General features: G+C 41.3%; 1 protein-coding gene across 4 annotated transcripts in view; it reads left to right on the top strand.

The window, feature by feature from the left end:
• LIMK2 (LIM domain kinase 2) overlaps positions 1 to 26,616 on the top strand; it is a 76,949-nt gene that overhangs the window by 42,625 nt on the left and 7,708 nt on the right. For all 4 annotated transcript variants that reach the window (XM_089653275.1, XM_089653273.1, XM_089653274.1 and 1 more), the window contains 13 exons: positions 595 to 700; positions 5,911 to 6,020; positions 10,998 to 11,162; positions 11,273 to 11,363; positions 11,506 to 11,666; positions 12,498 to 12,666; positions 12,779 to 12,865; positions 15,774 to 15,902; positions 16,040 to 16,096; positions 19,280 to 19,345; positions 19,521 to 19,695; positions 19,812 to 19,867; positions 25,674 to 25,831. In XM_089653275.1, the coding sequence (XP_089509401.1) occupies positions 595 to 700; positions 5,911 to 6,020; positions 10,998 to 11,162; positions 11,273 to 11,363; positions 11,506 to 11,666; positions 12,498 to 12,666; positions 12,779 to 12,865; positions 15,774 to 15,902; positions 16,040 to 16,096; positions 19,280 to 19,345; positions 19,521 to 19,695; positions 19,812 to 19,867; positions 25,674 to 25,831 (1,530 nt within the window). The remainder of the gene's footprint in view (positions 1 to 594; positions 701 to 5,910; positions 6,021 to 10,997; positions 11,163 to 11,272; positions 11,364 to 11,505; positions 11,667 to 12,497; positions 12,667 to 12,778; positions 12,866 to 15,773; positions 15,903 to 16,039; positions 16,097 to 19,279; positions 19,346 to 19,520; positions 19,696 to 19,811; positions 19,868 to 25,673; positions 25,832 to 26,616) is intronic.

Genomic DNA, 26,616 nt, shown 5'->3' with positions numbered 1-26,616 from the left:
TTGCTTTGCATTCATTGAGGAAAATGTACGGCTTTCTCTGAATGGCGCCCATGTCGAGCTAGTGCCTCCCGTCCCCACCTTTCTCCATGAACACTGTGCAACAGGGCAGCTGCTCTTCATGGAACCCAGAAGAAAACAAGGACCACTGGGATCAACCAGGTATGGAACATGCATACTTTCATTGGTCCATGCTGGACCAATGTAATTATGTAAGAATATCCATACCTGGAATCCAGCCTTAGGGGCTCATTCACACCATATGCTTTGGGCTTCACTGGGCAGCCTTAGCAAATGCATAGACAAGGCACTTTGCCTTTTGTCCTATTAGTTCAGTTCACACCACTGTGCTGGAAAAAGTAGGACATGCTGTGATTTTTTTTTTTAATTTTTTCAGCACAGTGTGTTGTGATGCCTGCTGCGGTGAATAAAGCTGAATGAAATTTCATGAACAAAGTTGAAAAAAAAATGAGTGAGAACCATCTCCTAAAAATTTCGGCACCAAATATAGTAAATGAAACAATGCGGCTGTAATGTCTGCATCCAGCAATGGTAATACATGGTAATGTGTCTATTTTTTTTTCTTTTTTTTTTCAGCCCCAGAAAACCTGACACAACAGGACTTCTTTACCCTGTGGAGCCCTGGACCGTAGAGCCAGCACAATGTGTGAGCTGCAAACTACGCCTAACAGGACCAGCTATGGTAAAAGCTTCAAATCACATGTCCCCTTTACTATACCTTCACCATAGACTGAGCCTATATTTACTGCTTCACATTAAAAATCTTCATGGGGTTTCCTCCTGGCTGTTACTCCTTCAGTTCTCTGTGATGGGTGGAGCTCTTAGTTCCTAATGTGGAAAATTGAGTAGGCTAACTTGATTTTGGACTTTTTACCTCGGTGGAAAATTGACCTTGTTGGAAAAACAATTTTGGCCAGGAAATCTGAAAATGCTCCCTTGTAGCAGGGCTGCATGGATTAACTGCTCCTTTATTCTTGGGTAGAGTAAAAGCACTTTTACTTACTCGATCTTTTGCTCCCGCAACAGATAGCGCTCCCCTGTTCTCCAGCTGTGCACCATCACTCTGCATCCTCACGTCCAGTGCAGGGTTATGGACCCTGCATTGGTCTTGGTGATGTCAGGACTCTAGAACATTGGAGCACGGGAGAAAAATGCTTTGGAAATCAGTCTAACAGCGAGGAGGTTCAGGACAGTAATTCTTCTTTTCTTTGCCTCCTAGACCTAATTGAGCAGTTAATTGTCAGTGTGGACACAGCCCCACTGCAATTAATTGCCGTATTATACATGTTTGACACTTACAATAAATATTTCTAAATATATATAGAAAAAAGAAAATTGGATTGCTGCACATAAACATTTATTGTTGAAAAATCACCATACAAAAGGGTGATCCAAAAAAAATGGACAAAGCCATACATCATACATTTTTTGCATTACCCTTTTGTATGGTGAATTTTCAAAAATAAAAGTTTATGTGCAGCAATCCTATTTTCTTTTTTCTATATATGGCCTTTGGGAGGGCCTGATTGCTATGCACTGTGATTGATCATCGTTGTGCACTCCACCCATATTACTGCTCTAAATAAATAAATATATTTCTAGAAATACATTTTTTTTCAAAGAATACATAAATACTGACTTAACTTCTACCTAAAATGTAAATCCATCACCTCGACTTAACATTAACCTAACCCTACAGCTGGCTCTGTACCTAGGCACTTCTGATGTCTTGTCTTTTTTTTTTCAAGGTGTGTTTTCTTGCATTTATGCAGAATTCTTGTGCATTTTTGTGAATTATCTGCTTACCTCTAGGAAGGTGTGAGAAGAGCCTGTCATTTCTTAAATGTAGCTGAACCAAGAAGATTTTTGCCAGGGACGGGTTTCATTAACTAGGCATTTGCAGCTAATGGAAATGCATGTATTGCGTGTTTTTGTGCTTTCCAAATTTATTTCTGTAGGACTCAAAATGCACATCAACAGATTGAAAAGTGTACCCGAAATCTTTTTTTTCTGTAATGCACCGCAATGCTTATGTTAGATACACATCACCTAGGGATGCATCAACCCTCATTGCTTGTTAGCTATGGTCAGTTTGTGTGCATCCAGAACTCCACAGCCTAGATGCACTCTGTCTGCACCTGGGGTAGAGGATTTATTGGCATGTAACTGCGTAGATGAGTGGTTATACGCAAAGAACAGTGGCTCTGGCCATTGATTTGTACAAATTTGACAGCTGGCACTGGTTGCAAACAGCATGTGCAGACAGCTTTTAATGCCACTGGTAAGAATCTACTAATTCTAGCCAGCGCCCTCCCCTGTCTGCACCTACGAACCTGTGCAAATGTTGCTATATGGGATGCAAACAATGCTCCAAGCAAACAAAAGCACATAAAATGCTTTTTCTTGGCACTCACCTGCTCCCCTGCACTGCCATAGAGGATATTCTGACAGATCAGCCTGCTCTGCCTACTGCTGATTAGGAAAGCGGGGAAGGAAGTGTTCTGGGTCAGTGACTTGGCTTGTTTTGAAGCCCTTGTGTTTTTTTTAATGGCCTGTTTACTTTTAACATTTCTAAAAGTATTAGGCTATTTTTTGACCTGTGTAGGAGAAATAGAAGTAAACCTAAAGGCAAACAGGTATTGGAATTCTGTATTAAAAGATGAGGCTGCTATTGCTTACCTGCTGATGAAAATACCAGGCCTTAATACTGTGTAAGATACTGACCCCCAAAAAAAAGCATGCAGCAGGTGAATTCAGAACTGCATGGTTTCTCCAGCTCAGTGACTCATATTATTGGATCAGCAATGACAGCCAGGCAAGTGAGGCTGCATAGTGAGGATTGTTGAATTGAGGCTCATAGTAGTGAGTTGCACCCAGGCAGTGGGGGAATTCATTAAAAAAATAGTCATTTTAAAGGACAGCTGTACACTATGTCCCCAACTTTAAAAATTGCAGAGAAAAGCACAGGAAAATCGAGCATTTTAAATGCTTCTACTGTTTTCTTTCTTTTTTTTTTTTTTCTTTCCATAAATGTTTTTGTTACTTGCAGTATGCCTTTGATCTTGCTAGAAAATGTTACTACATGTAGTCCCTCAGTTACAAACAAGATAAGAACAAACCTACAGAACCTAAGTTGATTTTTTTTTTTCTTTTTTTTTTTAAATTGTAACTCAAGCCAAAATAATATTATTTCCGTTTTTTGGATAGCGTGGGGAAGGGTTAACACCCCTGTAATGTTTGTGTTGCTTTCGGTGCCTCTGTTCAGAAGATTTCACCTCACTTTCTGTCCCCGCGACAATTGGATTTTAAAAATTTTGGGTTGTCCTGGAAACAAGGATTGGTGATAAAGCTTCAGTGACACCTTGTTCCCATGATAACTTATGCCCCGTACACACAATAAGAAAATCGTACGAAAAAGTTTGTGGAACCACCGATTGAACGATTTTCTCTTCGTTGATGAGCAGGATGTTCTAACCGATAACGATATTGTGAGCGAAAAAAATCCAGTTGAACAACAGTATAAAAGTGTTGTCGTTTTGCATACGAACGACCGTTTTTTGTTTTTTTTTCTTTTATGCGGTGGTATGACGGTCGTACAAAAAAATATATCAAGCACTATCACGCATGATCGGAAACAGAAGATGACTCGGATGTTTATGTCCAAGGAATATTTGTAAACACGAACGAAAAATCCAAATGTTAAAAGTAGATTGGCCTAATGAGATAATGAAACCAGAATTCTGCATATTATATTTTTATGTATCACTATTTATGTATATAGGTAGTGTAAAACTATATTATACTCATTGCTGTTAATTGTGTATATCGCTCGTTCTGGCCAGAAGGGCGTGGCTACAAGGTCACACGCACACTGCATCACTTCCACTTGTATGGAAGACATCAGCACTATGTATTGTCCGATGAACGATTTTTTTAGATTGGTTAATGTGGGCCACGATTTCGACCAACGAACGAACGCCTCTCGGTCGTCAGATGACCGATCGGTCGATTTTCTAATTGTGTATTCCCACCTTTTACAGGAGTCAGTTTCCCTTCCTAGGGGTAGCTTTCCTCTCACTTCCTGTTGTCTCCCTTTGTAAGTATGAGTCGGATGTAAGACCGGCCATACATGGGTCGATTTCCCAAATTATTTTTTTTCGAAAATCGGACCCAAGAATAATCGGCCGATTTCCGCTCTGTTAGTGGGGCAATGTTACCGGCTGATTTTCGTGGTTCCTCCCCATTTCGTTTATCGGGCATGCTAGATATTTTGTGAAAGACCGATTTTCGAAAATCATTGGTGGCACCATTGGATTACAGAACGAATGATGTTTTCAATTTTCAATTGAAAAATTGTTTGGAATTCGACCCCTGTATAGCCTGCTAAAGTCAGATGTATGTAATTCAGAGGCTGCCTGTAATCAATTCCCTAGCACAGCCTCCCTCCCCCGGCATGTTGGGCTTTTACATATTTTCCACATAAAGAGATCACTTAAGCAGGCCATACACTGTTCTTAATTCAGAGGGATCATCAGGAGTATGTTTAGTGAAAAATAAAAGGAGCCTTGTTGAAAATCAAAAAAGGTGTTCGGGTATCCTGAATGCAGCTGTTTGTTTTTGGGTATTCTGAATGCAGCCAACGTTGCAGTATTCTGAATGCAGCCAACGTTGCAGTATTCTGAATGCAGCCAACGTTGCAGTATTCTGAATGCAGCCAACGTTTGGGTATTCTGAATGCAGCCGACGTTTGGGTATTCTGAATGCAGCCGACGTTTGGGTATTCTGAATGCAGCCAATGCTTTGGGTATCCTGAATGCAGCCAGTGCTTTGGGTATCCTGAATGCAGCCAGTGCTTTGGGTATCCTGAATGCAGCCAGTGCTTTGGGTATCCTGAATGCAGCCAGTGCTTTGGGTATCCTGAATGCAGCCAGTGCTTTGGGTATCCTGAATGCAGCCAGTGCTTTGGGTATCCTGAATGCAGCCAGTGCTTTGGGTATCCTGAATGCAGCCAGTGCTTTGGGTATCCTGAATGCAGCCAGTGCTTTGGGTATCCTGAATGCAGCCAGTGCTTTGGGTATCCTGAATGCAGCCAGTGCTTTGGGTATCCTGAATGCAGCCAGTGCTTTGGGTATCCTGAATGCAGCCAGTGCTTTGGGTATCCTGAATGCAGCCAGTGCTTTGGGTATCCTGAATGCAGCCAGTGGTTGGGGTATCCTGAATGCAGCCAGTGGTTGGGTATCCTGAATGCAGCCAGTGTTCGACAGCTGTCAGAATACACCAGCAAAGCAGGGGGCTTCATCTGCCCACGCTGTATGGCATGGATGGAGGAACCATTTAGATTGTTTGGGTCAGTCTGCGTACTGAACCAGAAAATTCTAATGGTGTATGGCCAGCAATAGCCGGCATCAGAAGACACCTGCAATTCTTCACTCATAGGGTAGATTTACTAAACTTGATCACCCAGACTCTGTCGTAGCTGTGCATGGTAGCCAATCAGCTTCTTCTAACTTCAGCTTGTTCAATTAAGCTTTGACAATTAAACCTGGAAGCTGATTGGTTTCTCTGCAGAGTTGCACCAGATTTTTCACTCTCCAGTTTTTTAGTGTATGTCTCTAAGGCACACAAAGTGTCTGTACAACGTGAAATTGGGAATTTGTACAAAAACTATTTTGTACTTTTTAGAATAAGTATCATTATAGGAATTGGGAGAAGTGAAATTTAGTGTACAATATGCTCGATTTTGTAATTTTATTCTTGTTTGCATTTCTTGCAGTATTAAAATACAGTATATTTTCAGTTTTGACTATACATTTCCTCCCTGCCTAACTAGCTATTTTGATATCTCACACGGGGAGTTGTCTGTCTTCTGCAAACGTCTGCATTCCCTTTCAGGTGGTCTCCCACTACAAGTTCCATCCGGAATGCTTCTCATGCTCTGGCTGCAAAGCAGTGATCGAGGAGGGGGAGTCGTTTAGTTTAGTGGACAGTACAGCACTTTTCTGGTAAGAATTATGGATTTTGTCTTGTATGGTATCTATGCTCTTTATCTGTGGGATTTCTTTTTAAAATATATTTATACTGGGTATATGCATATATGTGACTGTGGTAAGCTTAGTTTTAGTATCTTTAATACTTGTACCTGCTGTTTTTTGTTTGGTAAGGTTTTGATTATATTGTTGTGTGTACTGATGCAGACATACAGTGCGTGCTCATGATGTACATCAAAAACATAGGAGTGTGGCGCTTAAAATAACAAATAGATGGAATAGAAATCCAATTTATATATGATCAGGATGAAATAAGCCCCTCTTCATTGTGACATCAATAATGTCATAAATACGTCAGTCTGGTCAAGGAGATAGAGGGGATTCACTGTCACCGACACCCAAAAAATTCTGTCTCTTACACTGAAACCTAATGTAATTATTGACATTTTTGTGTTTTTGTTTCAAAAAGCTCCATAAACCTTTTTGACTAAAACTCTTCCATAAAGCTGAGCTTAGATGTAAACTACTACACATGAAGCACAGCCAATTGTATAATGAGAACATACGGTGTGTCTGCATCCTTTATATATGTGGATTTTCTGATAGGTAAAGAATTGTGCAGTTTAGGAACCCAATCAATCATGACTGATTGATTACTTTATCATTGGACAAGTGAAATGTAGTTCACCGATTTTTGTGATTCAATTCACTCGCTGTGTCAAAGGACAAGCAGTGAATGGCACTGTCAATATTCTGTACTTGCAACTGTACTTTGTGTAGATTTCTTTTTCCTTATTCATCTTTAAGTTGTTATGGTGACTGACTATGAAGATGTCACTAATGAAAGAATGCCTTTACTGGAGACACTCAAACATTTTGCTAATATAACTTTTATTGCTACCAAGTCCCCTGTGTGATAGCATGGATAGGTGATAAGTTCTTTTTATGGAAATACAGTGGGGATCGAAGGTTTGGGCACCCCAGCTAAACATTTGTATTAATGTGCATAAAGAAGCCAAGGAAAGATGGAAAAATCTCCAAAAGGCATCAAATTACAGATTAGACATTCTTATAATATGTCAACAAAAGTTAGATTTTATTTCCATCATTTACACTTTCAAAATAACAGAAAATAAAAAAATGGCGTCTGCAAAAGTTTGGGCACCCTGCAGAATTTATAGCATGCACTGCCCCCTTTGCAAAGCTGAGACCTGCCAGTGTCATGGATTGCTCTCAATCATCGTCTGGGAAGACCAGGTGATGTCAATCTCAAAGGTTTTAAATGCGCAGACTCATCTGACCTTGCCCCAACAATCAGCACCATGGGTTCTTCTAAGCAGTTGTCTAGAAAACTGAAACTGAAAATAGTTGACGCTCACAAAGCTGGAGAAGGCTATAAGAAGACAGCAAAGCGTTTTCAGATGTCAATATCCTCTGTTCGGAATGTAATTAAGAAATGGCAGTCATCAGGAACAGTGGAAGTTAAAGCAAGATCTGGAAGACCAAGAAAAATATCAGACAGAACAGCTCGCAGGATTGTGAGAAAAACAATTCAAAACCCACGTTTGACTGCATGATCCCTCCAGAAAGATCTGGCAGACACTGGAGTTGTGGTACACTATTCCACTATAAAGAGATACTTGTACAAATATGGTCTTCATGGAAGAGTCATCAGAAGAAAACCTCTTCTACGTCCTCACCACAAAAATCATCGTTTGAACTTTGCAAATGAACATATAGACAAGCCTGATGCATTTTGGAAACAAGTTCTGTGGACCGATGAGGTCAAAATTGAACTTTTTGGGCGGAATGAGCAAAGGTACGTTTGGAGAAGAAGGGGCACAGAATTTAATGAAAAGAACCTCTGTCCAACTGTTAAGCATGGGGTTGGATCAATCATGCTTTGGGGTTGTGTTGCAGCCAGTGGCACAGGGAACATCTCATGAGTAGAAGGAAAAATGGATTCAATAAAATTTCAGCAAATTTTGGATGGTAACTTGATGCCATCTGTGAAAAAGCTGAAGTTAAAGAGAGGATGGCTTCTACAAATGGATAATGATCCTAAACACACCTCAAAATCCACGGGGGATTACATCAAGAGGCGTAAACTGAAGGTTTTGCCATGGCCTTCACAATCTCCTGACCTCAACATGATTGAAAATCTATGGATAGACCTTAAAAGAGCAGTGCGTGACAGACAGCCCAGAAATCTCAAAGAACTGGAAGACTTTTGTAAGGAAGAATGGGCAAAGATACCTCAAACAAGAATTGAAAGACTCTTGGCTGGCTACAAAAAGCGTTTAGAAGCTGTGATACTTGCCAAAGGGGGCATTACAAGATATTACTCTGCAGAGTGCCCAAACTTTTGCAGACGCCATTTTTTTGTTTTCTGTTATTTTGAAAGTGTAAATGATGGAAATAAATCTAACTTTTGTTGACATATTATAAGAATGTCTAATCTGTAATTTGATGCCTTTTGGAGATTTTTCCATCTTTCCTTGGCTTCTTTATGCACATTAATACAAATTTTTAGCTGGGGTGCCCAAAATTTCGATCCCCACTGTATCTGGGGTCTATTAGACCCACAATGGATTTCAAATCCCCAGACATGTGAAGCTGCTTTCTCTCCTCTCCTTACAGGGATGACAGTACGGGCTAGACTGATTTGTACGGGATAGACTGATTGGTCAGCACCATGACGGTAATGACAGTATGGGCTAGTCTGATTGTCAGCACCGTGACAGTGCTGACCAATCAGAAGCCGTTTAGCCTGCTGCAAGAAGAGAGAAAGCTGTGAAGAGGCTTTTAGTTGTATGACAGCATGGGATCAGTGCAGGGATTTTTCCCGCACCACTCCTGGGTTCACACAGGAGTGGTGAGGAAACAGATATGCAATTTGGACAGGAATGCACCGCATTCCTTTTCAAATCACGTCATTCTTTGCAATGCGATTTGTGCCCATTCATTTTGTATGGATGCAAATCGCACCGCAAAGTATTGGTACTTGACTGAAAGTATTGGTACTCGTACCCGATTAAAAAAAAAGAAAGAAAATGGTACCGGTACATCCCTATACTTAAAGTGTTACTAAACCGACAACAGTAAAATCAGTCTGTATATGCAGTAAAGCATGCTCACTGTGGAACCTAAGGGGTTAATCCTCTGCATTGTGTAAAAATGCTGTTTGATCCTGACTTCTCTGATCCTCCCCTTCTTCCAGTGCCCCCTCTTATCTCCTGATGAGTGTTGAGTCACTCTGCACATGCTCAGTTTGGTGTGTATTGCTAGAAGTTTTTTTTTTTTGGGGGGGGGGGCTTGGGATAGTTTTTACAACCTAACCCTGCTTTAAACTTCTACAGAACTTTATCCCTGACCTGTCTGGTGTGTTTCTTGGCCTTCATGATGCTGTTTGTTCACTAATATTCTCTAACAAACCTCTGAGGACTACACAGAACGGCTGTATTTATACTCCGATTAAATTACACACAGTTGGACTTTATTTACTAATTGGGCGACTTCTGAAGGCAATTGGTTCCACTAGATTTTAGTTAGGGGTAGCCGAGTAAACGGGGCTAAATACAAATGCACGCCACAGATATGTATTTGCAAAAATGTTGAAAACCATTTATCATTTTCCTTCCACTTCACAATTATGTGCCACTTTGTGTTGGTCTATCACATAAAATCACAATAAAATACATTTACATTTTTGGTTGTAACATGACAAAATGTGGAAAATTTCAAGGGGCATGAATTTTCCAAGGCACTGCAATTGGTCCGTATGAACAGGGCCTTAGGGAATCTAACTAATGTTTTGAAAACAAACGTTTTCCACTGATATACTATGCTCTGTTAAAAACATCATCAGTGAAAGCTAAAAGTAATAGAAGCAGTGCTTTGAATATATGGTAACTGTTTACCAAATTTGTGTTTGGGGAATGAATGTGCTGATGTGAAAAGACTCTTGTTTGGCTTCCCAGGCAAGTCCCACATCCTAGTTTGACTATCCAGACTAGACATCATTGTCTTCTTGCACAACGCTTCCTTAAGCTGACCATACACTATACAATCTGATTGTGCAAACACTGTACAAATTCCTCCAAGCTCATCACACACGCTACAATCTGAATGTACAATCTACTTTAGATCCTCCAACAAAGGCCTTTGTGAATGGATATAAATTGATTGGTTGATTGGATAGTTTAGGTAGTTCCTCATATTATATAGTTTTGGTATTTCTAAGGTTGATTGTATAGCAATTGTACAGTCAAATTGTCATGTACATGATGACCTTTAGACTCACCAAAACAATGTAATAAAAGGACAAATTCAAAACGATTCATGGCCAAAATCAGATGTCTTTTTTTTTTTTTCCCTCAATGGCGCTAAATGCGTCACACAATTTAGTTTGTAAATTGCCTCATAGATCCTTGCAGAAAATGCTGTACACATTTACGTTTTAGATGAAAGAGTACAATCAGATTGTACAGCATATGCTTTTGATAGCAGAGAAGCAGTAAACTTACATGTGGCAATATAATAGTGTGCTCTACATCTCTCATCCAAGTAAAGGAAATGGAAACATTTAAAAAAAAAAAAAGATACATGTGTTCCTGCAATCTGGAAATGTTTAACCAAATAAATTACCCTGGTACAGTGTGACTTAGAATTTGAAGTTTCCTTTTTTTATTTTTTTTGGGAGGGAATTAAATATTGACAAAATGGTATTGCAGCACCAGCAGATCAAAAATTCCATTTGCTGTTATACGATTTGCTTTAGGAAACTTTTTATTACTGTTTATAGTTTTCTAGGGGGAAATTTTGTAACCGACATCATAAATGTCACATGGTATACAGGGTTTGTTTTTTGAGCGCCCATTTGCACCCAATTTTGTATTATTTTGCCCACATTATTTGTATATGTTTACATATATGCAGACAGTTATATTGTTTTTTAATTTAGTAAGTGATGCATGTTGCTTACTTCTATAGTGGTCCATGCCAAAAGCTGCTTCTTCTGCAGCCGCATTTTGAGGGCCTTTGTAATGAATCGGCTCAGGAACCGCAGTCCCACATGCTCACCCTTCTACGTCTGCCTCCCAGTGCAACTGAAAACAGGGGTTTCTCTATATCGGTGGAGAACATGCAAGTTACAGAGTGAGTAGGCACCTTTTTGTCTTTTTGCTATCTGTAACCAGTAAATGTTGCAGTTTATAAAGATGAAAAAATTAAATGGGAATTTTTTAATTTTTTTAATGCAATTACAGAGTAACATTTGAGGCGCGGAACTTGGTATACCCAGGAGATCGCATCTTGGAAATTAATGGCTCTCCTGCCATTTCATTACCACCTAAAGAGGTCAGGGGTTGCATTGTTTTGTCCAGAATGGGGTACCTATTCTGGTTAGATGATTTCAGCATGAAGGCCTAATTCATGTGTGTGTGATTTTGGTAAATTGCTATCTCCTCCTTATAATCCCCTTCCTACACCCTTCCTTCAGGCTGATAAACTGCTTTCCTGCTCAGACCGGACCCTGCAGCTTCTGGTAGAGCACAACCCCCCACTGGCTTCCCCAGTGACTAGAGCTCCCCCTAAATCTCCTTCTCTTCACCCTCGTGATGCAAGGGGCCTCAATGAAAACACCAAGCGGTGCTCCATCCGGTCAGATTACCCTCACTGTTCGATTTTGCTTTTTTTTTTTTTTTTTTTTTTTTTTTTACTTCATTTACACTTCCAAAAGCACCAACTTTTATTCTTGCATAAATCTCTACCAGCTCTAGTAAAATCTTATAACCCTTCCCTCTCCCTCTAATAGGTAACCCTGCAGTCTTGTTCATATCAGCACTCCTTATACTATAATAGTATTTGTACTCTTCTGGCGATCTAAAGCTGGCCATACAAAGAACAAAACTGATAACCTGTGCTGTCAAGGTTGGGTGACCGACCTACAGTTCTATGTGATAGAAGTATAGGGAACCTCAAAAGAGCAGTGCCAAGGGACTACACTGGGGGGTTTAAATGTCAGCCATTCACGGCTGTTGGAGTAGACCTATGAAGGCATTGTGATGCACCTCCATCATGGACTTGACTAGAAATCACCGTACCCACCCAATGAATAAAAAAAAAAATGGTAGTCAACTGCACAGGCTACCTTTGCTTGTATTAAGAACACTCAGAAAATGTGTTGTGTAGAGGTAGGTTGACTTACCATGCACAACAAGTAGATATGCCAGTGAAAAAGGCAACCCGCAAGGGCCTGATCATTCTTACGCAAGTGATCTTGGCTCATTTTGTAAGGCCGGCTTAAATCGCCGTTATTGTTTTGGTATTTATTAGTGCTTGAAATACCTCTTGGCATCATTTCGTCTAGAAATTCTCTTTGTGGTTTTTCTTTTTCTTCTGTGTCAGTTTTTGATTTGCATCTCATCCAGCGACACAAACCTTTAACTTTCTGCCATCTGACATGTCCATGACTTTTCACCCCACAAACAGACGCAGCAACAGTAACAGCCGTTCTCCAGGGCCATGTTCACCAAAAGACCCTCGTTCCGTGTCCCGCTCGGAATCTCTGCGCTGCGCAGTAGGGGCCCAGATCTTCCGGCCATGTGAATTGCTACATGGTGAAGAACTGGGGAAAGGATTTTTTGGAAGAGCCATTAAGGTGAGTGGTTTCTAGCTCAGTTTGTTGTTGTGTTTTTTGTTTTTCTGGGTTTTTTTTTAGTAATACAATTATATTCTCCTAAGCCATGCAAAAAATGATTTTGTGCTTACAGGTCACACACAGAGCCACTGGGAAAGTAATGGTTATAAAAGAACTTATACAGTTTGATGAGCAAACTCAGAAAACCTTCTTGACAGAGGTAAATTTAGTATTTTCATATTTTTTTTTTTTCTTCAATTTCATTTCATGTATGATAGAACTGTGGGGGAGGGGACCCGGGAAGAGAATTGGGTTTGCTCTGTGTAAAACCCTTTGCACAGAGCAGGTGAGTATAACATGTTTGTTATTTTAATTAAGAAAAAAAAATAACCTTTTTAGTAACACATTAAATATCTATATTTTTTTTTTTTTTTTAATCAAATAATCTCTGTTAGTTGCATAAGGGACTTGGAGAGGTCTGTTGGAGAGACGGCAGTACCACTGGTCTTCCCAGTAAATGACTGTGCAGCAGTGTGTGTCTTCACAAGTCTTGGCCATTGGAGGACAGGCAGGCCGTTCTCCCAGCAAAGCCAGAAAACTGACCATGCTAGGACTGTTACGCTGTCATGACTAGTATGATCCGTTTTTAATAGGAAAGCACAAAGGCAGCAATACAAAGAGAACAGGATACTTGAACACAAGTACATGGTACAACAAACGCATTCGGAATATGAAATGCTGGGGTAACACATTCTTTAAATGATGGAAGTCTTTGAATCAGCTGACTCATTGCACTCCCTGCATGATGAACCTCTTATTTTAACAGCTGTTAGAAGTATGGCCAAAATGTATTGGCCATACTTCTCTTGTGAGTCCCAGGAGTATACAAACTTTTGCTTGCCTGTGACCCAGAATCAGCTGACAGTGGGCTTTATGTCACAGAGACGCTCCAGGGTCTGGAAGGATCCCAAATATATTGTCCAGATCCACCCAGTTGCCTGATTGACAATTGGCTACCTGAAGCCAGCTGGGCCTGCCCCGTCCCCACCCCTGTGCGCATTGGAAGGACAGGGCAGAGAGCAGTAATTTACAGCCCACGCTCTGGTCATGTGATTGCTCAGTTCTCAGGCTTAGAGCTGGTGGGGACGCAGCTGCAGCATCACAGCAATGCCACAGCATAGAGGTGACTATTCCTATAAAGGCTTGTTTGCAGTTACCACAGAAAGTGAAAGTAAAATAAATTTTTAAATTTTGCGACATCACTAAAACAAGAACAGAGGGGAAATCTTCTAAAAGGGGACACAGTTCTGGTGACAAGCAAGGATTCGCTCACTTCCTGTTTGGCTATGGGACTGGATGTGAAGGAACATCTCCCTAATGGAACACAGACGGCAAAAACAAAACTGCTGGGGTTATACCCTCTCTTACTCTATCCAAAAAGAAAAAAAAACTTTTGCCTTTTTGTTCTCCTCAAAGTATGCCTTCATTGAAAATTCAGTAAAATTTCCCTTTATATAGCAGCTACTATGGACAGTGTGTTCCCAAGGTTTTAGATAAACTAACTGTAAATATTACTTTTAATCTGATTGTTGTCACAATCTCTTTATTTGATTACCCTTGATAACCGGTTATGCCGTTGACCTGCCTGGGCATACAAGGTGTAAGGGCTTGTTAACACCATGTCCGTTGATCTGCCTTTTTATGTACACCACAGCTAATCTATGGTGTGAATAGTGACAACCCTACTTCTATGGCAGAATTTTGTTTTCCCTGGAGATATGCTTTACATCTGAGTACAGTTATCGTCACTTGAGAGCTTCTGCAGTAGGTGTGCAACCTCTATTATCACAATGTTGTTGTTTCTGAGAACAGACTTAAAGTGTTACTAAATCCACAACAGTCTGTATATGCAGTAAAGTATGCTTGTTATACTCACTGTGGAACCTAAGGGGTTAATCCTCTGCATTGTGTAACAAGACTGTTTGATCCTGACTTCTTTGATCCTCCCCTTCTTCCAGTGTCACCCTCTTATCTCCTGATAAGACATATTGTGTGGAGTTACTCTGCACATGCTATTGCTAGAGAGGTTGTTTTTTTTTTTTTTTTCTTCTTGGGAGAGTGCATGTGATCAGCACAGGCCAATCAGCACTGTCCAGACAGACATCAGGAGTTCTGCATCCTCCTAGAGCAGAAAGAAAACTCCTCCAACAAGCTTTAACCAGTGCTGTGCTGGACACTGATAGAAGTCACAAGACTGCTCTAACTGCTGATGAGAAAAGGTATTAAGTAGTTTATGTTTACTAAAATAATAGCTTTTCCATGTTCTATGTATGGGAAAGCAGATATAGTGAAAGCAGGGTCCTGGGTTTAGTAACACTTTAATGCAGGACAAGCATTGAACTTTTAAATGCTCGCTTGCCACTTTTGTATTTCAATGGTTTTTATTAATTTATAAATCTTTAAACGCTTGCCACTTTTTATAAGACATTTCTGCATCAACTGGTGTCCTAAGTAGGATTCACTGTGTACAAACACTTGGCCCCAGCACAAGTGAGTAGACATTGTTCTAGTTTTGATTGATTTTGTGTCTGGTGCCAGTGCAAGTGCATACATCAACAGCTACAGTCCCCTTAAAGTGCAGCTAACCCTATTTATACTTCCACTCCGCTCCATTGGCCTGTGACAGTATAAACTGAATGTAACACAATAATCTCATGATTTGCACCCCAATACTGGAGTTAACATGTTACTAAAGTGAGCCTTTAGGGCCGGTTCACACCATGAATCACACAGGAAAGCGCTGCTTGTTCATCTGCAATTCACATGCGATCTGGGTGCAGTGCGATTTCAGCCAATTCATTTAAATGGTCTAAAATTGTGCTGCACCGCACCAAAAGTACTGTATGCACCATTTTATAAAACAATCAGCAATTGAATTGCATGGTAATACTATTCTAAAGTTTGATAAATGTCTTGCAACATGTAAAATTTACTTTTGTTCCCTCAAAAACTGTTGGTTGTTTCTAAATCAAAATATACACCTTTCAAAATCAGCACATTTTGATGCAGGCATAACATGTTCAATCATGCAGGTCACTGAGTTTGTCTTATGTTTGTTTTGTAAAAAGGTAAAGGTCATGCGTTCTCTGGATCATCCCAATGTACTGCGTTTTATTGGAGTTCTGTATAAGGATCGAAGATTAAACCTGCTGACCGAATACATAGAATGTGGAACTCTGAAGGACTTCCTTAGAGGGGTGAGACCTGGAGATATCATAAGAATGCATTGAGGGGGTCATAATCTGTAGAAAGCGGACTGATTGCTATAAAAATATAGAAATGGTACAAAATTTGACAAGCTTTTATTTTTGCCTTTTTGTCATATCTTCTGTAGGAAACATGCCCTTGGCAACAAAAGGTGTCATTTTCTAAGGACATTGCATGTGGAATGGTAAGTTGAAAAGGGAATATATGTAGTATATGTGTACATTTTAGCAAAAGTTCACATGGCAAATTGCATTGGAGTCGTATAGAGGCAAGACACCAGTGGGGACAGGCATAAGGAGTTACATTTTTGTTCTGTATAGAATATATGTATATGTGGTCATGGGGTCAGTGTGTAATGTGAAATGTTTTTTTTTTTTAATTTTAATGCTTTGTCAGCATTGTGCTTGAGTATGTAGTACCACCAGCGTCCAAATTACTGCTGGTATGTCTGCTGTTTTTCTCATAAGATTGTTGCACAATACTGGCTATCTTCTACCTTTTTACAATAGCACAATACAGTAACCCCTGGTTCACATATCCGCATTCCTACGGGCCGCGTTTTGTTCGAGCACGAGAGCCCATTCATTTGAATGGACTTCTGTGCTCCCGGACACACAGGGAAGTAGTCCCTGAACTTCTTCTGAAAACGCAGCCCGCACGGGAACCTCGGTTAACTGTACGATTGCGATTTCCAGTGCTGGCGGTGTGCCATTAGAATTAATGGCACCCGCCCACGGGTCCGCATTCTTCTGTGTGGGTGGTGCGGCTGCATGGATTTTTGTGCGGATCCACAGCGGCACCACCCGCACATATGTGAACCTAGCCTTAAAGCGGAGCTCCATCCAAAAGGGGAATTTCCGCTTTAATGCATTGTCCCCCACTCCCCATTAAGGATTGGCACCTTTTGGGGAACGGGTACCCGAATTTGGCAGGTACCTGCTCCCACTTCCGCTGTGATTGCCTAAGGTGATCGGAAACGGAAGTTGTCCTCCCCCCTCCCTCCCCTTAGTCTTCTGGGACACGGGACAGGTCCCAGGAGACTACAGGGCCATTCACAAAGTGCAGAGCTTCCCGTGCATGCGCAGTGGGCACACGGCTGTGAAGCTGCAAGCTGTCACAGCCGGGTGCCCACACTGAAGATGCCGGCACTGGGGAGAGAAGACGGACGGTGAAACCAGCGGTTGTGAGGACACCGCTGGACCGAGGGACCGGTAAGTGTCTGTAGTTTAAAAGTCAGCAGCTACAGTTTTTGTAGCTGCTGACTTTAATTTTTTTTTTTACATCAGCTGGAACTCCGCTTTAAATGCTGCTCCATGTTCCTCTTACTTCACTGTCTTGCCATGGTGTTATAGGTATTGCAGTTCACACCTAGTATTGTTTGTATAATTACTGTCCATCTGGCCACTGCATCCTTCCTTGTTTCCCAATACTTATAGTGTTAGGAAATGGATGGTGGGATTTCAGCTTTGGTGTTATGTGACCAAGATGTATAACGATGACCATGTTGCAGAAGATGCTCTAACTTGTTTTTAAGCAGTTTTAGAACATGCACTTTTCTTCATTATTGTGGCCCCTGTTAATGAATCAGTGCTAGTGTAATCTTGTCTCAGAATGATGGTCAAGTTAATTTAGCACCATTACAGCGATGGTTGCATTTTTACAATGTGTATTTATTGAATGAAGTGCTACATAATTAAAGTATATGTAAATCCTCACCTTGTAAAACCCATTCAGTTTAAAATAGAAATGAAAAGCAAAGTTGTATAAAGATAAATAAATAATACTTTTTTCTTTCTTTTTTTTTTATTATTAGATTTGCGTGATCACATAATCTTTGTCTCAGCTGCATAAGGGGCTTAGCTGGGGGTGGAGATTACAGGGAAGCATGTCCTCTTCTCAGTGAATGACTGTGCGGAGGGTCAGCACAAGTTTGACTATTGGTGGAGAGGCAGACTGTTCTCACAGCACAGCCAGAAAACTGATCACTCTGGGAAGGATGAGCCTAAGCATGGTCAGTTTGAAATGGGAAAGAGGGGTGACAGGCAGGATCACCAGGTATTTCACACAAAGGAAGATATTTAAAAGGAGGAACGTGCTAAAAAGAACTACAAATAAAGTATTAGTGAACATATTAAACCGAACTATACCCTCTTTTACTTGCCTTAGAGCAGGGGTGTCAAACTCCCATTTTATCGAGGGCTGTGTCAGCATTATGGTTGCCCTCAAAGGGCTGGTTGTATCTGTAAGGCTAGATGTCCAGAGCACCCCACCCCTTATTACATCAGATGTCAAGAATCCCACACCCTTCCTAACATCACTGTGCACCCACTTTGGGGGCAGAGCTGGGAAACAGTGCAGGGTCTGGAGGAGGACCAGAGGAGAAGTGGAATCAGTTACCAGAGTCTGCTGAATGCTGAGACCAGGGGAGGCAGAGATGAGGGGGTGCTGCAGCTGCACTGAGAGGTGCAGGATTTGGCAGAGGGGTTCTATTCTCCTCTCTGCTGCCGACTGCTGAGACAAGGTTGGGGTGAAGACAAGGGGGTACCTGTAGGGGAGGTGAAAGGCCACATGAAATGGCCTGGAGGGCCGTATTTGGCCCGTGGGCCTTGTGTTTGACACCTGTGTCTTACACCATAAGTGGCCCATCTTAGGAGATGCACCCCTCTCTGGTCCTCTTCTGATTCAGCAGGGCCTCGCAGTGCTTTATATGTGCGGCTTTTTCTGTAAGCCATGCATGCAGAGTGCCAAAATGACTTCTCTATCTTAGAAGAGGTTTAGAGTGCCGCCCTGGCCATTGTGGGCCACAGCTGGAGTCATTAAAAGGATGTATATGTAGGAGGAGAAGGGCAGTTGAAATTAATTTCTTTAGTATACTCTCCTCTTATGTAAGTCTTAATAAGAGTTAAAAGGTATTACCTTTTATTTACAAATTCTTAATTTTTTTGGCTGGAACTCACAAGCTTCCTTTTATATAGGAGCCCTTATGCAGAGAGCAGCACCTAACTGTCTGACTGACAGCAAGGCCCTTCAGATTACACAGGGAGAGTCAGTTCATATTCTGTTAATATCTGATGTGAAAGTGGATGCATTGTCATTTGGTGAGCAAGCTGTATGCAGTTTACATTTATGTGCTAGGCTTTCTACATTGAAAACCTGAAAATCCAGCATCTCTTGCAGAACATAAAATGAAAAGTTATTTTCCCCTTAAAGATTTAAAAAGCCAATACTGAAATATAAAGACGATTTATTATGCATCAGTGTTTTCAAAACAAAAAATGAAAACCACTATAGTTCTTCTTTTTTTTGTTCCTAAAATATTCTAATATTTTATAACTAGTATCCTCAATTGTTGCTTTTTTCTTTTTAGGCTTATCTTCACTTCATGAGCATAATACATAGAGATCTCAACTCGCACAACTGTCTCATCAAAATGGTATTATTTTGCTATTACAATGTTCATTCACTGCATTCCCTTTTTGATCTTATTCCTCTTCCTCCCACAACATTCTTGTACTGTAGATCTTGGATTTTCTGTGCTTTCACTTGCCCACATGGCTTTCTCTGCTCTTATAAACCAGCTTTTCTCAGCCATCTGTCTTCTACTGTAGGATGGAACAGTAGTGGTTGCTGACTTTGGACTGTCCAGACTCATTGTAGAAGAAAAACCCAAACCCCCACCAGATCGACCTCCCACAAAAAAGAGAACTCTTCGTAAAACAGACCGCAAGAAGCGTTATACAGTGGTGGGCAACCCATACTGGATGGCACCAGAAATGTTAAATGGTAATATTCAAATATCAAGGGGGATTGAAGTGAAAGCAGTAGGATTTATTGCTCTAGTCAATGGGTGGGGAGCTGACTAAAAGGCTAAATTTACATTTCATATTCTGTTATTTCAGGTAAAATATATGATGAGAAAGTGGATATATTTTCATTTGGAATTGTGCTGTGTGAGGTAAGTAGACCCCAACACAGTTGGTATCTAGGTCAACACATAGGTAACTTTTTTTTCTTTTAATTAAAGCAAAACTGTACACAATTGGCTAATTACAAACCTTAACTACATATACATGTAGTACACAAGTGTCTTAAGCTGGCCATACATTCTACAATTTTCTTCAATTTTCTTTAGATTTACCTTCAACTATGTAGTACAAAGGTCTGCCTGATTGCATACAAATTGAAAGTGTTTGACCTCATGTTATATGGTTTTGGTAAATCTAAAAGAAAGTTGTATAATGTATGGCAGTATACAATCTGCCTAGAACCTGCCCTAACCTTTGTCTAGACAATGAAGGAGCAACAGGGCACTGATGAGATCCTCACTCTACTCTTTCCTTCTTTGAGGAAGCCCAGTGTTAGGTGGACAACACTCTGCAGTGCGGTAGGGCCTTATTGTCCTAGGCAGGCCGCGCATTATACATTTGGTTGAATGAAGAAAAATGGGCCAATTCCCCCATCCACACATCAATTTGCATTGGGGAAATCACTCCTGCTGTTTTTATTGTTTGGAGACTTCCACGCTGGCAGAATACAATGATCAGTGTTACCGGCAGCACTGATGAGGTGATAAAAGCACAAAAGGCTGGTTGTACGGAAGTCAATTTGAGGGATCGACTTCTGTACAACCAGCCGGCCTTGCTGAACTGGACTGAATTTCGATCCATCAATGGCTGGCTTTACAATACTTGCCTTTCCTGTCCTGGGCTGCTGGATAGAGGATTGTAGTTGGATGATAACAAGGCATGTGGCTATTTTTTTCAAATTATGTGTAAAATACATTTAAAGATTATTTATAAAAAGATTTAAAACTAATTCACAACTGGATTCAGTTATGGGGGTTTTTTGCCTGCTTTAACTGCTAAAAAATTCCCACATAAGGTTTGTATAAGTTTCATTTTCACATTGGAAATTCCCTCTTTGTGCTCATGGTTTCCCCTGTCAGTGTAACCTTTTCTCTGTAAATCCAAAAGCCACAGAACTGTGTAGAATGACCTCACTCTGAAAAGTGTAGTTGTGTTTAAGGTAGAAAGTACAATGAATAGATACTGTATGTACTTCTGTCCTTTGAAGCTGTCGGCTGTATACATCACAGCTTTTCATAAAAAAAAAAAAACCTAAAAACTGTGAAGGAATTTACTAAAAGACATGTAATGGGCACCTATACAGTTAATAAGAAATCCAACTTCTCTGTTCAGAGTTATGGCATTTTAAAATAATACAATTTACAACATCATTACATAATCTAAATGCCTGGAAACCTGTTATTTTTTTGCATACTTATGCTCTAGATTAGCCTTTATCAACTCCTGAAATCATCTTCAGATCTAGGGAAACCCATGGTAGAACCAGTCCATTGGGGATCAGTGGTAAAAATACCTCTGGTGGTCATAAGAAGAATGCTCCACTTACAGTGGTGGTAAGAATGCCACCCTTTGTCAGGATTGGAGGGGTAAACAGGCTTCTGGGAGACAGCTCAATAAACTTAAAATTTGCTTTATTCAGCCCCAAACAAAAAATGACAGGCTTGTCTATTTAAATTCAGTGTACACATGGCAGGTAAATCTTCCCATCAGCACAACACAGACTTACATGAATCTTTCAGTGTCCAAGCAACAATGTATACAGTAAAGAAAGCCCTAGTTACAGATCAGCTTGCCTAGCAGGTCAGAGTATGGAGGCTTCCATGCAGCTTCCAAGTCTCCTCACAACTGATAGCAAAACTGCCATCAAAAAGGTCTCTTTCAGCTGCTTAATAAACAGGCCTGAAGGGGTACCTGCCCTCTACAATTAACCCCCTCATAAGCCTTCTCCAGGCTACTTCTCTACACATAGCGCTGTGGCTCAACGTTTAACACTGTGACCTGTTCCCTGGCGGGAATCAAAGTGGAGTTCTTTATCTGAGCACTAAGAAAATTCTCCCAGGAGCCCCCATGCTCTTACAAGTCTGGCTCAGGGGAAGAACTTTCCGTTTTTCCGATCCTTCAAACTCCTCCAATGGAACTAGGTCAACTTCTGCAGGTTCATACTTCACCTGGCACATATAACTATTCATGTTCCGCAACACAGTATTAATGACTTCATCTGAGGGTCCCTCCTTTTGGGGAAGGCCCCTGAACCATTGAACTTTTGTTCATACAAGTCCCAAAATATGGGGCAGTCTCACCCAATTAGCAAGTCATGGCGGAATCCTGGGATAACTCCAACTTTTAACATAACAGTTCCTGCTGATGTGGACAAGGTTACACGGGCCACTGGTAGTCTTTGACATCACTATGCACAGAGACCACCCCAACCTTTTCTACTGGTATCAGCTTTTCCTGCAACCTGTCCGATCGGAACAGGGTGACCCCACTCCCCCAAGTCAAGAAGTGCTACAACCTCATGTCCATTAACCCACAGCACGCACTCATGCGGATTTAGGTTGGTTGCAGTAAATACTACATAAGCATACATTGGGCGATGTTAACTCATGTTACATTCTATTGGTTCCTCTCGCTTAGGACACTGAGCCACCATATGACCCGGTTGGTGGCAGGACCAATATCAAACTTCATGGGATTCTCTTCCCACCTGCCAGCCATAAGGAGGATTTGGCACTGTGGTGCTCCTAGCAGGAGTGTTATGCACCTGAGCAGACTATGCGGTCAACAGGTGCCATCTTGGTGCTGGAATGCGCCTCTGTGTTCTGGCCCAGCTCTCTGGTTGCAAAAGGGCTCTCACGCAAGTTTTCTGTGTTTGTTGCTTCGTTCAACTGCGGCAGCCATCTCATCCAGGGACTGGGACTCCAACTGAGCCACCCATTGGTGCAGGTCCTTGGGAAGGCCATGCAGAAAATGATCCAGGACAACTTGCTCCACGATCTGAGAGGGGTGTCTTTTCCTCAGGTTTCAGCTAATCCTTGAACAGGTGCTTTAGATGATACATCTGCTCACGGGAAAGCTTAGACCTGTCAAAGCGCCAGTCATGAATTCGACTCACCCTTAAAGCAACAGTCCCTCCCATCCTGGCTAGTATTTCCACCTTTAGCAGGTTATAGTCCCGTGCTGTCTCTAAGGCCAAATCACAGTACACCTGTTGGGGATCTGCATTCAGGGAAGGGGCCAGCACATCCACCCAGTCTTTCTCAGGCAGTCCTTCTCTTGTTGCAACCTACTCAAACAGTGTCAAATAAGCTTCAATATTATCTGTGGCCATCATCTTTTGTAGGGCCTTCTGCGAGTCACTCTTCACAATGGGGCCACCTCTCACCATTTAAGACTGCTGGGTTACTGTCTTCTGTAAACCCACTATCTGTTCCACCAGTAAAAGGTTTGTCTCTTGTTGAGCAGCAACTGTCTGTGCCAGGATCTGCTCATAGCGGGTCTGCGCCTTCATATTTCCCAGTATCAATTGCTTTATTAGTTCGTCTGTTGCTTTTTCAGACGTTTTTTATCCTGTGTAACTTTAACCCAGGACATGGGACTAGCCTGCACCTCTCGATCTGCCCACATCCTCCACCATTTGTTGGGATCGGAGGGGTAAACAGGCTTCTGGTAGACAGTTCAATAAACTTAAAATCCACTTTATTCAGCACCTAACAAAAAAATTACAGGCTTTTGTTTGAATTCAGTTTACACATGGCAGGTAAATCTTCCCATCAGCACAACACAGGCTTACATGAATATTTCAAAATCCCAGCAACAGCATATACACTCACTGGCCACTTTATTAGGTACACCTTGCTAGTGCCAAGAAAATATCCCCCACACCATTACACCACCACCACCAACCTGAACCGTTGATACAAGGCAGGATGGCCATTCTGCTCTGGCCTCTAACACCAACAAGGCATTTTCGTCCACACAAGTGATGCTCACTGGATATTTTCTATTTTTTGCGCAATAAAAAGGAGTTAAAATACACATTTAAAGAATGTACTAAAATATGCGTTAAAAAGTACCATTGGTCAGTGCTTATTTTAGTTTTTTTTTTATTTATTTCAGGTACTTCTATAGTGCCGTCAATTTGCACAGCATTTTATATATATATTGTACATTCACATCAGTCCCTAACCCTCTAGGGGTGTACAATCTAAGGTCACTAACTCACATTCATATACAAGGGCCAAATTAGACAGGATCCAATTAACCTACCAGCATGTCTTTGGAGTGTGGAAGAAAACCGGAGCACCCGGAGGAAACCCACGCAGGCACAGGGAGAACATGCAAACTCCAGGCAGGAGGTGCCGTGGCTGGGATTCGAACCAGCGACCCTAGTACTGCCAGGCGGAAGTGCTAACCATTTAGCCAATGTGCTGCCCAGCTTATTATTTCCATGTGTTTGCATGGCCTATATAAAGCCGACCATACACGGGTCGAATTCTGAAAGAATTTTGTTTTGAAAATCTTTTCTAAGAGTTTTCGTTTGAATTTCGCGCCATTAGTGGGTCACAGAAATAGCCGATTTTCGTGTGACCATTGAATGTGAGTGATTGGTCATATTGGAAATTTTTTTAAAAACGAACAAATTTCAAATCAATGATGGGAGAATCATGTGGGAAATACAAACGAAAAAGCGTGACCTGGAAAGAAAAGAAAATTCTTGGCCACGAAAATTTTTTTCTGTAGCAACACAAGGTGATAGTGAAGGCTGGGTTGGTTGAATTTCAAGATCAGTGGTGGTACCATCTGATTACAAAACGCACAAAATTTCCGATTTTCTAAAGAAAATTCGTTGCGGAAATTCGACCCATTTATGGCCTGCATAACTTTGGTTTCACTGTTTAAACTCAGGTGATCTGTAATCACACAATTATCTCAGGAGATCAATTATCTACACAGATCTCTGCTGTTCTCAGAGGAAAAACTTCTCTCTTCTCCTTCTGAGAACAAATGTTCACCGCTTCATAAACGGGGACAGAGGAGATGATTTTTCCCTGAGAACTGAAATGAGATAAATTATTTCTGCTTAAAGAGGAGCTCCACCCAAAAGGGGTAGTTCTGCTTTAAGCCTTTGTCCCCCGCTCCCCATTAAGGATTGGCACCTTTGGGGAGAGTGTACCCGAATTTGACAGGTACCCAATACCACTTCCGGTACGATTGCCTAGGTGATCGGAAGCGGAAGTTGTCCTCCCCTCCTCCCTGCCCATAGTCTTCTGGGACACGTGACAGGTCCCAGAAGAGTATGGGGCCATTCAGAAAATGCAGCACTTATCGCGCATGCGCAGTGGGCACTCGGCTGTTAAGCCGCAAGCTGTCACAGCCAGGTGCCCACACTGAAGATGCCTGCGCCAGGGAGAGAAGACGGCCGGTGAAACCAGCCGTGGTGAGGACACCGCTGGACCGAGGGATAGGTAAGTGGCTGTATTTTAAAAGTCAGCAGCTACAGTTTTTGTAGCTGCTGACTTTTATTTATTTATTTTTTTTTCAGGTGGAACTCCACTTTAATAAACGTACAGCAAAGTGTGTAAAGTGTGTATGGCTAGCCTTGCAAGCATTGATCTGTGATTTAACCCAGCCGAGTTCCAGGAAGGAAATCGGCAATGGTTCAGGTCTGAACAGGCATATGCTTCAGATTCACTTAGATTCTTTTTTGTTTTTCATTTATAAGAGGACACACCTAAACTTGGGCAGGGTATTTATTATTTTAAAGTTACATTTCTACTTATCACTGTGGGGTGTTAGAACAGTCTAAGCTGACTGTCATTTTTTTTTCAGCTTTTCAGACACTATCACTACACATTGCATAAATTCTTTAATTATTTACTATGGTTTTTACAGATTATTGGACAGGTTTATGCTGATCCGGATTGCCTGCCACGTACCATTGATTATGGCCTCAATGTTCGTCTTTTCTGGGAAAAGTTTGTCACAAAGGACTGTCCTGCAGGATTTTTCCCCCTGGCGGCATCATGCTGCCAGCTGGAGCCTGACCAAAGGTGAGTTGACGTGAATCAGCTGTTCCAGTCATTTCATGTTTTCACCCTTTTAAAGCCAGTGTTACATGGTTCACTTTGCTCTAGGTTAGAAAAAAAGAGTTTATCCCTATTAAAAAAGGAGGAAAGTTTTTAATGTCAGAAAAGGAAAACTTAATGGTGCTTCTATCGATTTATTGGATTCCAACTCTATTTCTTTCTTAGTACTTTAAGCGGTTCTTCAGTCTGAAAAAAACTATTAGACGTCAGCAAATACAAATACTATAGCTGCTGACTTTTAATAAAAGGACACTTCCCTATTCAGGGATCCAGCGACATCCTCACCTGGGCCGGTTCTTCACTGGTCTTCAGGTCCCGGGCAACGGCATCTTTAGTGTGGGAAGGCGCTGCGACTTCTTGCAGCTGAACAACTGGCTTCCACTGTGCATGTGCAAGCCGCTCTGTGCTTCCTAGCAGTGAATACATTTTCTCCTAATTTCGGTGGCAATCTCTCAACAGAGGTGCACTAAAAAGATTACTAAAGTTTCAGCCATTTCCCACACTGCTAAATAAAAAATGTTAAGATTTCCCTACACTTCCATACAGCGATGGCATTATCACTGGAAGAAGTAAGAGAAGATCTCCCACTGACGGCACAGACAGACAGGAAAAGAAATGTAATCTCCAAACATGGAAAGGTTTCTTCACAGTAAGAGCTGTGAAAATGTGGAATAGACTCCCTCAAGAGTTGGTTCTGGCCAGCTCAGTGGATTGCTTTAAAAAAGGCCTGGATTCTTTCTTGGATACAC

The sequence above is a fragment of the Staurois parvus genome, unplaced genomic scaffold, assembly GCF_062004578.1.
Source record: "Staurois parvus isolate SC_StPar_1 unplaced genomic scaffold, SC_StPar_1.0 ptg000704l, whole genome shotgun sequence".
Classification (NCBI taxonomy): Eukaryota; Metazoa; Chordata; class Amphibia; order Anura; family Ranidae; genus Staurois; species Staurois parvus.
Note: the sequence above shows the minus strand (reverse complement) of the source record. Positions and strands in the feature narration are given on the sequence as shown.